The sequence below is a fragment of the Nannospalax galili genome, unplaced genomic scaffold (genome assembly GCF_000622305.1).
Source record: "Nannospalax galili isolate Female #2095 unplaced genomic scaffold, S.galili_v1.0 scaffold179, whole genome shotgun sequence".
Taxonomy (NCBI): Eukaryota; Metazoa; Chordata; class Mammalia; order Rodentia; family Spalacidae; genus Nannospalax; species Nannospalax galili.
Genome location: NW_008342627.1, coordinates 1,466,682 through 1,480,790, shown reverse-complemented (window position 1 = coordinate 1,480,790; position 14,109 = coordinate 1,466,682). Strand labels below are relative to the sequence as shown.

At 49.2% G+C, this 14,109-nt stretch overlaps 1 protein-coding gene across 1 annotated transcript in view; it reads right to left on the bottom strand.

Moving 5' to 3' along the window:
- Kcnmb3 (potassium calcium-activated channel subfamily M regulatory beta subunit 3) overlaps positions 1 to 13,677 on the bottom strand; it is a 20,450-nt gene extending 6,773 nt beyond the window's left edge. Inside the window, exons 1-2 of the mRNA XM_008838672.2 lie at positions 13,616 to 13,677; positions 3,988 to 4,179 (exon numbers count right to left, since the gene is read on the bottom strand). Coding sequence (XP_008836894.1) covers positions 3,988 to 4,179; positions 13,616 to 13,677 — 254 coding nt within the window. The remainder of the gene's footprint in view (positions 1 to 3,987; positions 4,180 to 13,615) is intronic.
- Between the last annotated feature and the right edge of the window lie 432 nt (positions 13,678 to 14,109).

Here is a 14,109-nt window from a genome sequence, read left to right as displayed (position 1 = left end):
TATTTATATTTTTGAGACAGGGTCTCCCTGTAGCCCCAGCTGTCCTGGAACTCACTATGTAGACCAGGCTGGCCTTGAACTCACAGAGATACACCTGCCTCTGCCTCCTGAGTGCTGGGATTAAAGGCGTGTGCCACCACACCCAGCCTTTATTTTTATTTTATGTATTTGTTTTACCTGTGTGTATGTGTGCTATGTGTGTGCTTGGTACCTCAGATGCCAGAAGAGGGCATCAGATCCCCAGACCTAGAGTTGTTAACCACCATGTGGGTGCTGAGATTCAAACCTGGGTCTTCTGCAAGAGCAGCCAGTGCTCTTAGCTGCTGAGCTATCTCTCCAGCCTCCAATCTGTTCATCGTCACACTCCGGGATCCTGTGACAGGATACCTCTCACCTGTTACAAACACCATCATGGAAAAGTTCCTTGAGAACTGGCCCTGTGCAGTATACAGATTATGTCTTGGGTACTATGGATGTAAAACAAAGTTCCCGTCATAAAGATCCCATGTTAGTATTGATGAGGACTGATCACTGTTGTCCTAGTTAGCATCAGTGGTCAACACACCCTAGAATCACGTGACAGTATTGAGGAATTCTGCACTTCAGATTGGCCTGTGGCTATGTCCATGAGAGATTTCTTCATTGATAGCTGATGCAAGAGGACCCAGCCACTGGCCGGGGAGGGTTTGGGCTGTGTACAGACTCCAGCTGAGCATGCCTCCCCCATGTTCCTAACACTTTCTGGAAGTGTTGGCCAAGGAGACCAACACTTCTTTCCTTTCTTTCAGGAAGCTACTTTTGGTCATGGTGCTTGTCACAGCCACAGGAAGGAAAACAGAGTATATGTGAAATGGGAGCAGGAGAGTAGTCTTGTGAGGGGCAGGCCTGCCAAGACCGTTTGATGGGTAATATTGACAGGCCTAGGAGACAAGCCTCTGGGCATGTTTGTGAGGGAGTTTCTAGAGTGGGCTAATTGAGAGAAGACCTACCCTAAATCTGGGTGGCACCATCCCAGGGGCTGGGGACCTGAACTGAATCAGGAGAAAGACCAGGGCTTCAGTCCTGCCGAGCCTCACCTGGTGGACTGCACCCTCTAACTGGGAACCAGACCCTTAAGTTGCTTCTTGGCAGGGGTTTGGTCACAGCAATGAGAAAATCAGCTAACAGACTAATCAGTGGAGTGAGCTCCATAGGCCTCTCCCACAGAAGGTGAGGTGGGTCCCTTCATTTCCACTTGCCTTAAAGAAGTCGAATAAGCCTTGCATACAATCAGAGTGTTTAAAAAGCACCGCTTATGGGAGCTGGAGAGATGGCTCAGCAGTTAAGAACACTGGCTGCTCTTGCTGAAGACCCAGGTTCAAATCCTAGCACCCACATGGTGGCTAACAACCATCTGTAACTCCAGTTCTGGGAATCACCTGGGTGTGGTGGCACACGCCTTTAATCCTAGCACTCAGGAGGCAGAGGCAGGAGGATCTCTGTGGGTTTGAGGCCAGCCTGGTCTCCATAACCAATCCAGACTAGCTGTGGCTACAGGGAGACTTTGTCTCAAAAAGGTTTTTTTTTTTAAAGTGCATGGTCATTGTAGCCAGTGATCAATGTTTGTTTTCCCCTGAAAATGGGAAATTCTTCCCGGGGCTCTCCCTATAGTGGCTGGAGACCATGGAGTTACCTGCTGAGCCTCCGGGTGCTGTGACCTAACATGGCACTGCTGATCTGATGCAGACCACAGAAGTCTTCCCTCATGGCCTTGCTGTCCTGTGCTTGTTTATCTATTTAAACTCCGCATCTTAAAGCCATATCTTAGAGTCGTCTGTGTGTCTGTTAGGATTTAAACTGTCTAAATTCCAAGTATTAAATGTGATCTGACTGTCCTTTCAGGACCTCAGAGAACTTCAATAGAGTGCGACATCCTCTGGCCAACACACGAGGGTTAAGCCAGAGCCCTCAGATGCAACCAGGGGTATCTGTAGGACTGAGAACGATCACATTATTTCAGCAGTCTCATGTGTCCCTTCATTTATTGAGGATCTCATATGTGCATATAATGCATTTTGATCAAATCCACCTCCATTCCCTCCCCTCTAGTTCTTTCCCTACCCCCCACCTGAACTTTTCCTACCCAACTTATGTGTTCTCTCTTTTTTTTAATCCACTGAGTCCACTTAGTGCTGCCCCTGTGTGCATGGATGTAGGACCATCTACCAGAGCACGGGCAGCCTCTCGCCCTGAAGAATACGGACTCTCCCTCCTCCCAGCCATCAAATACCAGCAGCTTCTCAGCTAGGCCTGGGACTTCTTGTGCCCCTCCCTCATCCTGTCTGTGCTAGGATTTGGGGTGCCTTGTTCTTGTACAGGTCTGTGCATCCCTTGGTGGGAGCCACCCTCAGTCCTTCACGGACAGCTCCTCGAGATGGTGCAGAATAAGGGAAGATAGTTGAATGTTCCCTGCTCGGGCATCGTCCTCGGCTTCAATCAAGTAATTTCCAGAAACACTTAGAAAGTAAAACAACATGATCTAGTTCGTGGCAGCTGCAGCAGAATTCCTCCAGCCATTTCCCCAGTGCATCGCCTGTTTCAAAAAACAACCTGGGCCCTTAGGTAGCTCAGTGGGAAAGGTACCTGCCACCAAGCCTGAGTCTTGAGTCCAGTCTCCAGGACCCACATGGTAGAAGGAGAGAACTGACTCCTGAAAACTGTCCCCTGATCTCCTCAAGCCCATTGCAGATCCTGCCCCTCTCAGATGAAATTTTAAATCAATTTGATCTGCCCACGACTATATACACACATGTAAACAGTCACTTCTATATGCAGGCATATGTTTTTTAAAAATATTTTATTTATGTGTATGAGTGGTATACCTGCATGTAAGTGCACCTGTGATGTGCAATGCCCGAGAAGCACAGAAGAGACCGTCAGATCCCCTGGAACTGGAGTCACGGACAGTTGTTAGCTGCCATGTGGGTGCTGGAATTTGAACCTGGGTCTTCTGCAAGAACAGTCAGTGTTCTTAACTGCTGAGCCATCTCTCCAGCCCAAAGTCATATGTTTTTAAAGAAGTGGGGGAAAGGGGCAACAGGAAAAGGAGAGAGAGCTGGAAGGAACTCAAGAGTAAGTACAAACATCTAACCCGAAGGCCATCTGATCCCTTACTGAGCCATGAACTGGGCTGAGTGTCCGAGCAGCCACAGCAATAAGGGAAGTACCAGATGTAAGATTCCTGGTACCCACTTAATAAAGTTCTCTGGCTGAGCAGCAACAGAGTGGTTTCTCCTGGTACCACAGAGCAAGTCGTACTGGGACCTGGGCTGCAGAAGAACCTCTTGATCTCTGCTTTCCCTGAACTTTGATGACTGGCAATGTGCCTGTGTGCTGAAGCCTGTGGGTTGTGAGCTCAGGGGCACCGCAGAATACTCTCCACTTGTCACCCCCCCTCACCACCCAGCTGTCTCCAGCATGGCAGAGGCAGCCTCAGACTGGTCAGGAGGACAGAGTCTGGAGAGCCAGAGCCATGTTCCCTTCCTGGGCTGGGCCCAGGTCAGACCTCCTAGCTCTGGCTCTTATCTGTGTCTGTTTTGTTTTGTGTTCTAGGGTTTTTTAAAAATACTTATTACTTTTATTTTTGTGTATGAGCATTTTGCCTGCATGTATGTAAATGTACCCGTGTCCTTCAATACCTGCAGAGGTCAGAAGAGGGCATCGGATCCCCTGGAACTGGAGTTACAGACAGTTGTTAGCCCACTGTGGGTGCTGAGAACTGAACCAGGGTCCTCTGCAAGAGCAACCAGTGCTCTTAACCCCTGAGCCATCTCTCCAGCCCCATATTTTGGTTTTTTGAGACAGGGTCACCCTATAGTTCCAGCTGACCTGGAACTTGCTATGTAGACCAGACTGACCTCAGTCTCACAGAGATCGGCCTGCCTCTGCCTCCCAAGTACTGGGATTCAAGATGTGCACCACCGTGCCCGGCTCTCATCTGTGTCTTACCTGAGTTCAGAAGGCTTCAGGATGGTGGTCCCCAGAAGAAGAAACATCATCACAGAAGAGCCCATCATGGTGACGCCCAGCAGCATGGCACGGTCCTCCCCTGCGCTCGATGGCAGCTTTGGGTGCCAGGGCAGCGGGTCTCCACCACTGGGGGCTCCGGAGCTCCTTCTCCCTGAGGCAGGAAGTGCTGTCCTTTGGGGGAAGGGAAGGGGATGCTGCAGTGGGTAAACAAGTGAGGGGCATGAACAGCTTCCTACAGCACCGAGATATCATCATGCTCAGAGCTGGGAGTGGACACCATCTAAATGTGCCAGTATTTTTAAAGATACTGTAGCAAGCCAGGTGTGGTTTAAGATGCACTGCAATGGTAAATGGTCACATGTGGTTTAAGCTTGTGGAAAGTGGAGTCTGGGAGCAAGGATGACTCCTTTCCCCCAGACCTCTGCATGCTTATCTCAAGTGTCCTGGGTCAGGCTGGTCCCCTAACTGGGATGGGGAGAAAGGAAAATGTAACAGCTAAGAGCTTTAAAAATATGGCACAGTGTAGAACTGCAGAGATGGTTTGGTAGATAAAGAACTCCTCAGAACTGGAGTTCCAATCCCCCGGAACCCAGGGCTTGGTGGCCTGCCTGTAACTCCAGCCCCAGAAGGTGGAGACTGGATCTCCAGAGCAAGCTGGCTAGCAGAGAGGAAGCCGTATCAGTGAGCTCTGGGTTTGATTGAGACACCCTGCCTCGATAAATGAAAAGCAATTGACGAAGATTCTATATCAACCTCTGGTGTCCACTTACCCGTGCACACACACATACACATGTCCACACATGCAAACATGCATTCACACACACACACACACACACACACACACACACACACACACACGTAAACCAAAGACCCACAGCGCATCCTTGAGAACAGCTGGAAGGTAAACCATTCTGACAAGTTACTGTTGTCTATAGTAACCATAAAAATCCCTGCACTGGGAACCAGAAGGCGGAAGCATGTCCATGGACTTTTAGAAAGCTTTGCCCTGCCTGGGAATCCCTCAGCCAGAACTGCAGCACTGGTTTCTGCAGGGCTTCCCCAGTCACCTCTGCTACGTGCTGGGAGCCCCTCATTTGATGATGTTTTGCTATCTGTTGCTTCTCTGTCTTCTGTTTGCTGTTGTTCTCTTGCTTGGTACCTGATTTATAAACTATTCAAAACGGAAAGTGCACCGTCTTAGATCACCGCCTATAGAACACTCGGTGGTACACACCGATCAGGAGCGATCGGTGAGGCCAGCCTTGGCTACATAGTGAGTTTGAGGCCAGCCTGGGCTATATGAAACCCTGTATCAAAAAAGAAAGAGGAGTATGCTGGAGAAATGGCTCAGCAATTAAGAGCATGTATTGTATTGCTCTTGCAGAGGACCCGAGTTCAGTTCCCAGCACCAACTTCAGGTGACTCACCTCCAACTCCAGGGGGATTCAAAGACTGGCATCTGTGGGCACCTGTATACACACACACACACACACACACACACACACACTTAATAAAAATAAATTTAAAAAAAAAATAAAAGGACTGGACAGATGGCTCAGCAGTTACGAGCCCATTCTGCTCTTGTAGAGGACCCAGGTTCAGTTCCCAGCACCAACACTGAGTGGCTCACAACTGTCTGTAACTCCAGTTCCAGGGGATCCAATGCCCCCTTCTGACCTCCGCTGGCATTACATGACACAGGTGCACTTACCTACATGCAGGCAATACACACATACACATAAAAATAATAAATAAAATATTTTTTAAAAGAGGGGGGGATCCAGGACAGCTGGGGCTACAGGGAGAACCTGTCTCAAAAAGACCAGAAAAAAGGGGGGGAGACAGGGAGAGAGGCACGGAGGAGGAGAGACTACAGGGACAGGACTAGGGTCTGCTGTGCCTGGTGGCATCTGGAGAGAGCTGTCCTGGCCATGACCAGAGTGAAGTGGCTGGGCTGTGGCTCTTGTTTTCATGCTGTGTACTATGGGTCTGCTCCTCCTGTAGGGATGTCCTCTGGCCTTTCTGAACATGCTTTCTCCATCCTCTCATGAGCTGTGTGCAGAGCACTACTGGAGAAACTGGGTTTAGAATGAGCTGCCCCTGGGAAAGGAGCCGCTCCTGCTGTCCTCTGTCACCTGTGGGTGAGGCAGCGTGGGCTCCGAAGAGTGGCCTGGTCTGCTGTTTCAAGGCTTCTCTGCCACCCTTCCATCTACAAACAGCCCTGGGCTTCCTCTGTCCTCTCCCGTGGGCTATGGCGACTGGTTCACGGGGATGTCGGCTGAGCAGTAGCATCCATCCCAGTCACATGCGGGCAGCCATGAACGGCATCCAGCCTGCGTTCTGCCTGGCCTTTTCTCTCCATTATTATTATTATTATTATTATTATTATTATTATTTTTATTATTTTGGTCTTTTTTGAGACAGGGTGTCTCTGTAGCCCCAGCTGTCCTGGAACTCACTATGTAGACCAGGCTGGCTTTGAACTCACAAAGATCCGTCTGCCTCTGCCTCCCAAGTGCTGGGACTACAGGCGTGTACCACCACACCCGGCTTCTCTCCACCGTTTTTAACATGTGGGGGTGGTTGCTAGCACTTTAAAATCATGGCATTTCTCACAGGAGTGCTCATTTTTGCCCTTTGAAAACACACACAGCCCACATTCCTGCATTGGGACAGTGATCCAAGCCTGCAGTGGCAGCCCTGCGGTCCGGCCTGTGTCCTCCGATTGCCACGGTCTCACCACTTCCCAAGGTCACCACCGCTGACTGCTGCTCCCTGCTTAGCAGCATCCAGTCCCAGCAGAATTGCCACCCCAAGAGGCTTCAGGAAATAAATGGTAAGCCAAAGAAACACAGTCGACGTGTGGAAACCCAGCCCCCCCCCCCCGTGTATCTCTTGAAAAGCATACTGAATTTTGAACCAAGCAAAAGAGCTGTCGAAGGAATTGCTAGTTGTTTTTTCAAGAGCCTTTGTCACACTTGATCTCACACCCTCGATGCCTCCTGTCCCACCTCTCCCGTGACATCTTTAGCCTGTGTTGTTGAAGAACCTAAGTTGTCCCAGGAGCCAGCACTAGACAGACTGGCCTTGAAGGTCGGCCACACCCTGAGATCATGCTGTTGTGGGAGCCACACACTTCCTTGGTTTTGTTTTCATTTATTGTGTGTAATGTGGGGGAGGGGTGCATGTGCATTCCATGGCTCTCATGTGGACATCAAAGGACAACTTCTAAGAGTCAGCTCTCTCCTTCCTCCATGTGGGTTCTGGGGAATAAACTCAGGTCATCAGGCTTGGCAGTGAACACCTTTCCCCAAAGAGTTGTCTGCTGGCCCTGCTTGGAAGGTTGGAAGGTTCTGCTCCCCTCCCCTTGGAATTTTTCGTGTGTGTGTGTGTGTGTGTGTGTGTGTGTGTGTGTGTGTGTGTGTGTGTGTGTGTGTGTGTGTGTGTGTGTGTGTGTGTGAATGTGCACATGTGTGCGGGTGCACATGCATTCACACGTGTTCACATGTGTGTGGAGGCTAGAGGTTGATCTCAAAGATTTCCTCTGTCACTCTCACCCTTTTTTAATCATTGTGTGTGCATGTGTGTGCCTGATTTTTGACATGCCACAGTGACTGTGTGGAGGTCAGAGGATGACCTTGGGTGTCCGTACCTCCTTCTACCTTGTTTGAGACAGAGTCTACCTGCTTTGTCCGCCCCTGCGTAAGCCAGGTACAGGTGCAGGAGCTTCCGGGACATCGTCTTTCTCTACGTCACTGGAGATCACTGGGATGACAGACAACTTACTAACGCCTTCCGCTTTTTACCTGGGTTCTGTTCTGGAATTTGAACTCAGGTCCTCATGCTTGTGCAGCACAAGCCTTACCCCTTGAGTCATCTCTCCAGCCCTCTCCATCTTATTTTTAAAACAAGTTCTCTCATTGGGACCTGAGGCTCACCTACCTAGCTGGCCAGCCAGGCTTGGGTCGTCCTGTCTCCACGTCCCGTGTCTGGCTTTTTGCACAGTTCTGGGGGATGGAGCTCAGGCCCTCAGGGCTGCTTAGCAGGCACTTTACCAACTGAACCATCTCTCCAGCTCAGTCTGTGTCATTTCTAATGCACCTTCACATATACCTGATTAAAATGGCAAGCTACAGGAAACTGGCACAGCCTGTCAGACTGAGGGGTGAGGACAGCATATAGATTTTCTGTCGAAAGAACAGTGTGTGTGGGACGCTGCAGAGGGCAGCGGGTGGGGCTGTGACTGGAGTACTGCCTGCCGGCAACATTTAGATTGTCAGGTGATTGTAAGTCACAGGCCTCTACCTCGGCAGCATGCCAGGCTGCCTACCCACTCCAGATTCATATAGCTGCATATACTGGCTAGGACTGATGTAAAGTTAGAAAAGCAGCGAGCACCAAAACGATGTAAACATGGGGACCTCAACCTGGACACGGTGCCCTCTGCCTGTAATCCCAACCCTGGGGAGGCTGAGACAGGAAGATGCTGAGTTCTAGGCCAAACTGAGCTATATAGCAAGATTGTGTCAAAAAAGGGGGGGGGGAGGGAGTGAAATTCCACCTTCACCTTTGAAGTCTCAGGTTTGTGAGGTGGCCAGGAAAGGGGGACGCCACCAGGCCCATCTGGGAATCAGGTCTGTGAAGTGGCAGGGATAGGGGACGCAGCCAGGCCTATCTGGGAATATAGGGGGTAATTTAATATGCCGTTCAGCAGGAGCCAGGATCCCAAAGGGCTTGATATGCAGTATTAGGGGAATGTAGGCATAATACACCGAGAAATGTGTGCACACATAGAGATACACATGCACATACATGAACACACACACACGAACATGCACATGGCACATACCAAAGCATGGGCATGGGTACACACATGCACACATGAACATGCATCCCTTTCCCAAACCTGAATGCTGAGAAAAGAAAGAAAATCCCAGTTACCCCTGAAAATTTAAAACCCTCAGGTAATCCTCAGGAGTTGTCAGTGCAGCGTTGGCTTTGTTTGGTTCGTTGGTTGGTTGAAATGGGCCCCCTCTACAGCTAGGCTGCCCTTGAACTCGTGATCCTTCTGCCTCAGCCTCTGGAGTACTCAGATTATAGGCCTGAGCTAGCACACACACAGCTTGCAGTCACAATCCACACTGCCCGAAATCCAGGAATCTCGCACTATGAGAGTGTGGCTTCTGCCTCCCAGAAGACACCAACAGGCGTCCTCTCCACCGGACCTGCCTCGAGCCTAGGCCTGGAAGGAATACAAGAGATCTGAGGACTGCACGTTCTCGCTCAGACGTCATGGACACCAAGGAACAGGGGGCTCTGTGTACAAAAATAAAGCAATAGGATCAGATCCACACCAAAAATCAGGTATTCGGAAAGAGTATAAAATATGTATCCATGATATTCAAAGAAATAAAGGACTGCCAGGCATGGTGGCGCACGCCTTTAATCCCAGCACTCGGGAGGCAGAGGCAGGTGGATCTCTGTGAGCTCAAGGCCAGCCTGGTCTACATAGTGAGTTCCAGGACAGCTGGGGCTACAGAGAGATCCTGTCTCAAAAAGAAAAAAAAAAAAAAAAAGACTGAAAATATCAAAAAGAGTAAGACAATCTAAATTACGGCTAAATTGATATTAAAAGGCACAAATAGAATTTCTAGAAATGAAAAGAGAGCCTGGTGCCTCTTGACCATAAGCCTTGCCCTCCTTGAGACAGAAGCATGGCTGTGATTTTTTAAAAGATTGATGTGAGGTCAGAGAACGTGGGGCATCTTGCTCTGTCAGTCTTCCTCATTCCCTGAGACAGTCTCTCACTGAACCTGGAGCCGGGCTGCCAACCAGCAAGCCTTCAGTCTCCTCTGGCTCCCAAAGCACTAGGGTTACAGGTGCGCATGTGACCACACCGGGCTCTACCTGGGTTCTGGAGACTTGAACTCAGGTCTTCATGCTTGTACAGTGAGCACTCTTACCCAATGAGCATCTCCCCAGCTTAGTTGCTGTGACTTTGATGCCAACCTGGGCTACATACTCCCAGGTCAGCCAGTGCTACATAGCAAGACTGTCTCAAAAACTAAGAAAGGAGAGGGGAAGAGAATGACCTTAGTGATCAGACCTAATAGTCAGATACACTTGAAAAGATAATTAGTATCCAAGAATCTGGATCTACAAATTATCCAAAGTATAACACAGATGGTTTTTAAAAAATAGAAAGCTTCAGAGAGGTTAAGACATGGAAGTCCATGGAAGAAGACAGCTACAGTGGCTCACACCTGTAATGCCAGCATGTGGAGCTGGAGGAGGAAGGCTCCGAAGTTCAAGTTCATCCTCTACTACATAGTGAGGTGGAGCCCAATCTAGGCTGCATGAGATCTTGTCTAAAGGAAAAGAAGAGGAGAAGGGAGGGGAGGGAAGGGGAGAGAAGAGAGAAGATTTTGTTTTAGATTTCCAAGAAACCTAAAACACAGAGCTACAGAAAGATATCAACCAGTGTCACAAAAAAATCAAGCTGATAGGAACCTTAAGATTAAAAAGCTGATTAAGCTGGGCATGGTGGTGCATGCCTTTGGTCCCAGCACTTGGGAGGCAGAGGTAGGTGGGTCTCTGTGAGTTTGAGGCCAGCCTGGTCTACAAAGGGAATTCCAGGACAGCTGGGGCTACAGGGAGACCCTGTCTCAAAAAGACCAAAAAACAAAAAAGAAAGAAGGATAGAGCTGTATGAAATTTAAAGATGATCCAATAACATTGATTAAAACCAACTCGCCAGGAAGATACAAGTCTACTTTGTATTTACAGCAGCACTGTCTTCTTGGTGCTGGAACAGTAAAGATAAACAGACGAAATCTACTGTCGGACCTGGTGTCCTCTTATACACGCTTTAAGTGGTTCACAGCTCAACTAGACACCTCGGTAAGTAAACCAGAGACTGACAAGTGTGATCTAAATAATGTACACAGACCAGGCATTCTTCCTAAGCATAAACAAAGTAGTTACCAGATCTGATTGCAAAATGAGCCACAAAACGTAGACAAACATCAAAGTGTTCGTCTGCGTAATACACTTTTGATCGCTCGTTGTATAAAACTTGAAAAATCGGGAAAGCCTAAAGAATGCCAGAAACACCCCTTACAAGTCTGTCCTTTTTATTTTTAAGTGTGTGTGTGTGTGTGTGTGTGTGTGTGTGTGTGTGTGTCACAGAGGCCAGAAGAGGGTGGTAGATTCCTTGAAGCTGGAGTTACAGATGGTTGTGAGCCACCCGATGTGGGTGCTGGGAACAGAACCAGGGTCCTCTGCAAGAGCAGCCCGTGCTCTTCATGGCTGGGCATCTCTCCAGCCCTAAGTCCATTGTTTTTTTAACTACAGTTCCCTTGCTGAGTTCTGTATTTATATCGTTTTAAATGAATGAGCTCACATTAGGTCTACTTTGGTTTTTTAATCTTGTGTTTCTCACTTAATTTCCATATTGCTGACAATTCTTTGCAACCTCTCTATTGGTGGTGCAACATTCCATTGCTAGGATCAGCTGTACTGTCCTTACAGTTTCTGAGTCTGTAATTGCTCTATAATTAACCTGTGATATTTGTAAGCACTTTTCATCTCAAAGTCTAAAGTGCTTAAGAGTGATCTAATTTCCTCTCTAGTCAGTGAGCTGAGTCAAGGGCATTTTAATTTTTTTTGGCCAGGAATACTATCACTCCTAATGATGCCCTGCCTGGAGACAGTAACCCAGAGTCAAGGTAGCACCCTCCCAGGGCTGTCCCCTGCACACAGAGACTTTCCCACAGACCTAAGCACAGCAAAAACTACACAGTACCTTCTGCTCAGCCTGAGGCAAACTGGGTTACAAGAGCGTGAGCAGGCCAGCTTGCTAGCTGTGTCACTCCCCTGGATGTGATCCGGACAGAAGCTGCAGCCTCACCCTCTAACACGGGCAGCTCATCCATGTGTCTGTCCAGGTTCACCTGGGAGTATTTCCCACGCTGGAGTGCATTCAATTAGCATTTCCTGTAGTTTGTTTTCACTGCAAAGGAGGCTTTGTCGCAGCGTTCACCCTTCTGGTTTTTTTTTTTAAAGTACAAAATTGCTTAACTTCCTTCAGAACAGAAGATGAGATTGAATAAAAGCCACGTGGTTCACCAAGGTCAGGGTGGGAGCAAAGAGAAAAATATCAGAAATGAAGGGAGACAGACAGACTGCCTTTCCATCTCCGTGGGCTCAGGAGCAGGGCCTTAAACCACTTGCTGCTACGGTTGTCGTCTGATCTCATGCGGTGCAGTGACTCACTGTAACCGCTCACAAGACCACGAGTTCATTTCTAGAAAGGGAGTGTCTGCTGTGTGATCTGACCCTCCCTCCTCCCTGAACCTCAGCATCATCCAAAGGCCCTCTCCCTCCTCCCCCGTGTCCAGTCCCCAGTACCCAAGAGTGTAGTTAAAAACTGCAGTAGGTAGGTGACCACACCTATTTGTCACTGTTATGTCCTCAACTCCCAACTCAGTTTGAACCACTAACAAAACACATGGTCCAAGCTTCCTACAGCGCAAGTAGGTTGCAGATTGTAGGCCTCTCAAGAACTTACCGCAACACCTTTAACATCTCATTTCTCAAACATTACTCTCTGCACTGCTCTGCCACAACAACCCTGAGCCAGGTTTCGGGCTCTACTTCCCTGAAGCTTGAAACTGCTCTGCTTTGCATACCCCTGGGGAGAGAGGGGTCCTAAGATAGTCCATCTCACTTCCCCTTCAGACTGTAGAGCTGGGTAGTTAATAGCAGCAGCTGGGTGGTAGAGGCAATCTCTGTACTGGGGAGGTGGAGAAAGGAGGATCAGGAGTGTAAGGTTATCCTCGGCTACCTAGCAAGTTTGAGGTCAGCCTGAGCTACGAAAGACCTTGTCTTTAAAAAAATATATCAACAAAATAGCAACAGCTGAAGGGTACGCAGAATATACTGACCTATATAGTTTAGAGAGTTTGTGGAAAGCATACCACTGTACTAGGCACACACGGAAGGGATGAGCATCTCCACTTCAAGACAGATGAGTGGAGACTTGGAGTGCACTCAGCTAGCTGCCTAAGTGGAGAGCTGGAACTTGAATCTGGACTGGCTTCACCAATGGGACCAAATACTGATGTCTTTTCTTCCTTCCTTCATTTCATCAAAAGATATTTGTTACGCACCAACTGTGCTCTGGTGCTGGGATCCAGAGCTGAATTTAAAAAGGGGCTGTGGCCAGGCATGGTTAGTGCATACCTGTAACCCAGCACTTGGGAGGTAGAGGGAGGAAGATCATCCTTAGCTGCAGAGAGACCTTGAGGCCAGCCTGCGCTACATGAGACCCTGTCTCAAAACAACTGTCACCAAACTGGGAGATGGGGGGATGGCCTCTAAAAACAGTAGCTTAAAGGATGAATTCTAGAAGAGAGGATGCAGCCCGGGCGTCTTTGCTGGGGAAGGTGGGGTTCACCTGCTGAAGGTGGGGTGCAGCTGTGGGTACCAGAGAGGTGTGGCAAGCTGGCTTCCTCAAACTCAACCAATCCCAGCCTGCCTCTCTCCTAGCCACATACAGCTTACTCATCAAGATGCCCATTAAGGGGAGATTCTGGTGGAGACTTACCTCCCCTGGCGTCTCTGGCTGCCCTGGAGTGTGATTTGGACGGGGATGCTGAAGGGCTGCATGAGGCTTGGGGCTGGCTGGAAGGATGACCCTCACTGGAACCTCCCAGGGATCAGGAAGCATGAAGTTTAAGCATCAGCAGAAGTGAAGTCCCATCTCCTCCGAGCCCAGCACAGCTACAAGGAGCTCTGATGCCTCCGGAGTTCTGGGTCTTCTGAACTTTCCTGGAGAGGTGGAGACTCGCAGCCTGGCTGGGTGGCTCTGTAGGCTCCAGGGGGCAGAGCACACAGTTGCAGATGCTCCTGCTTGGCTCTGCAACTGATACTTTTCCCCTAGCTCTGCATGTCGCCTGTCATAGCCTGCCACCACCTGCTACCTGTGTTTCCAGTTCAGCTACCAGGTGCATTGTCGTGGAGACCCAAGGGGCCCTGGAAAGTCTGAGGCCCCAAGGACCCTGTGTAATTGGAGAGAGACGTACTTGGTACACAGTTTAT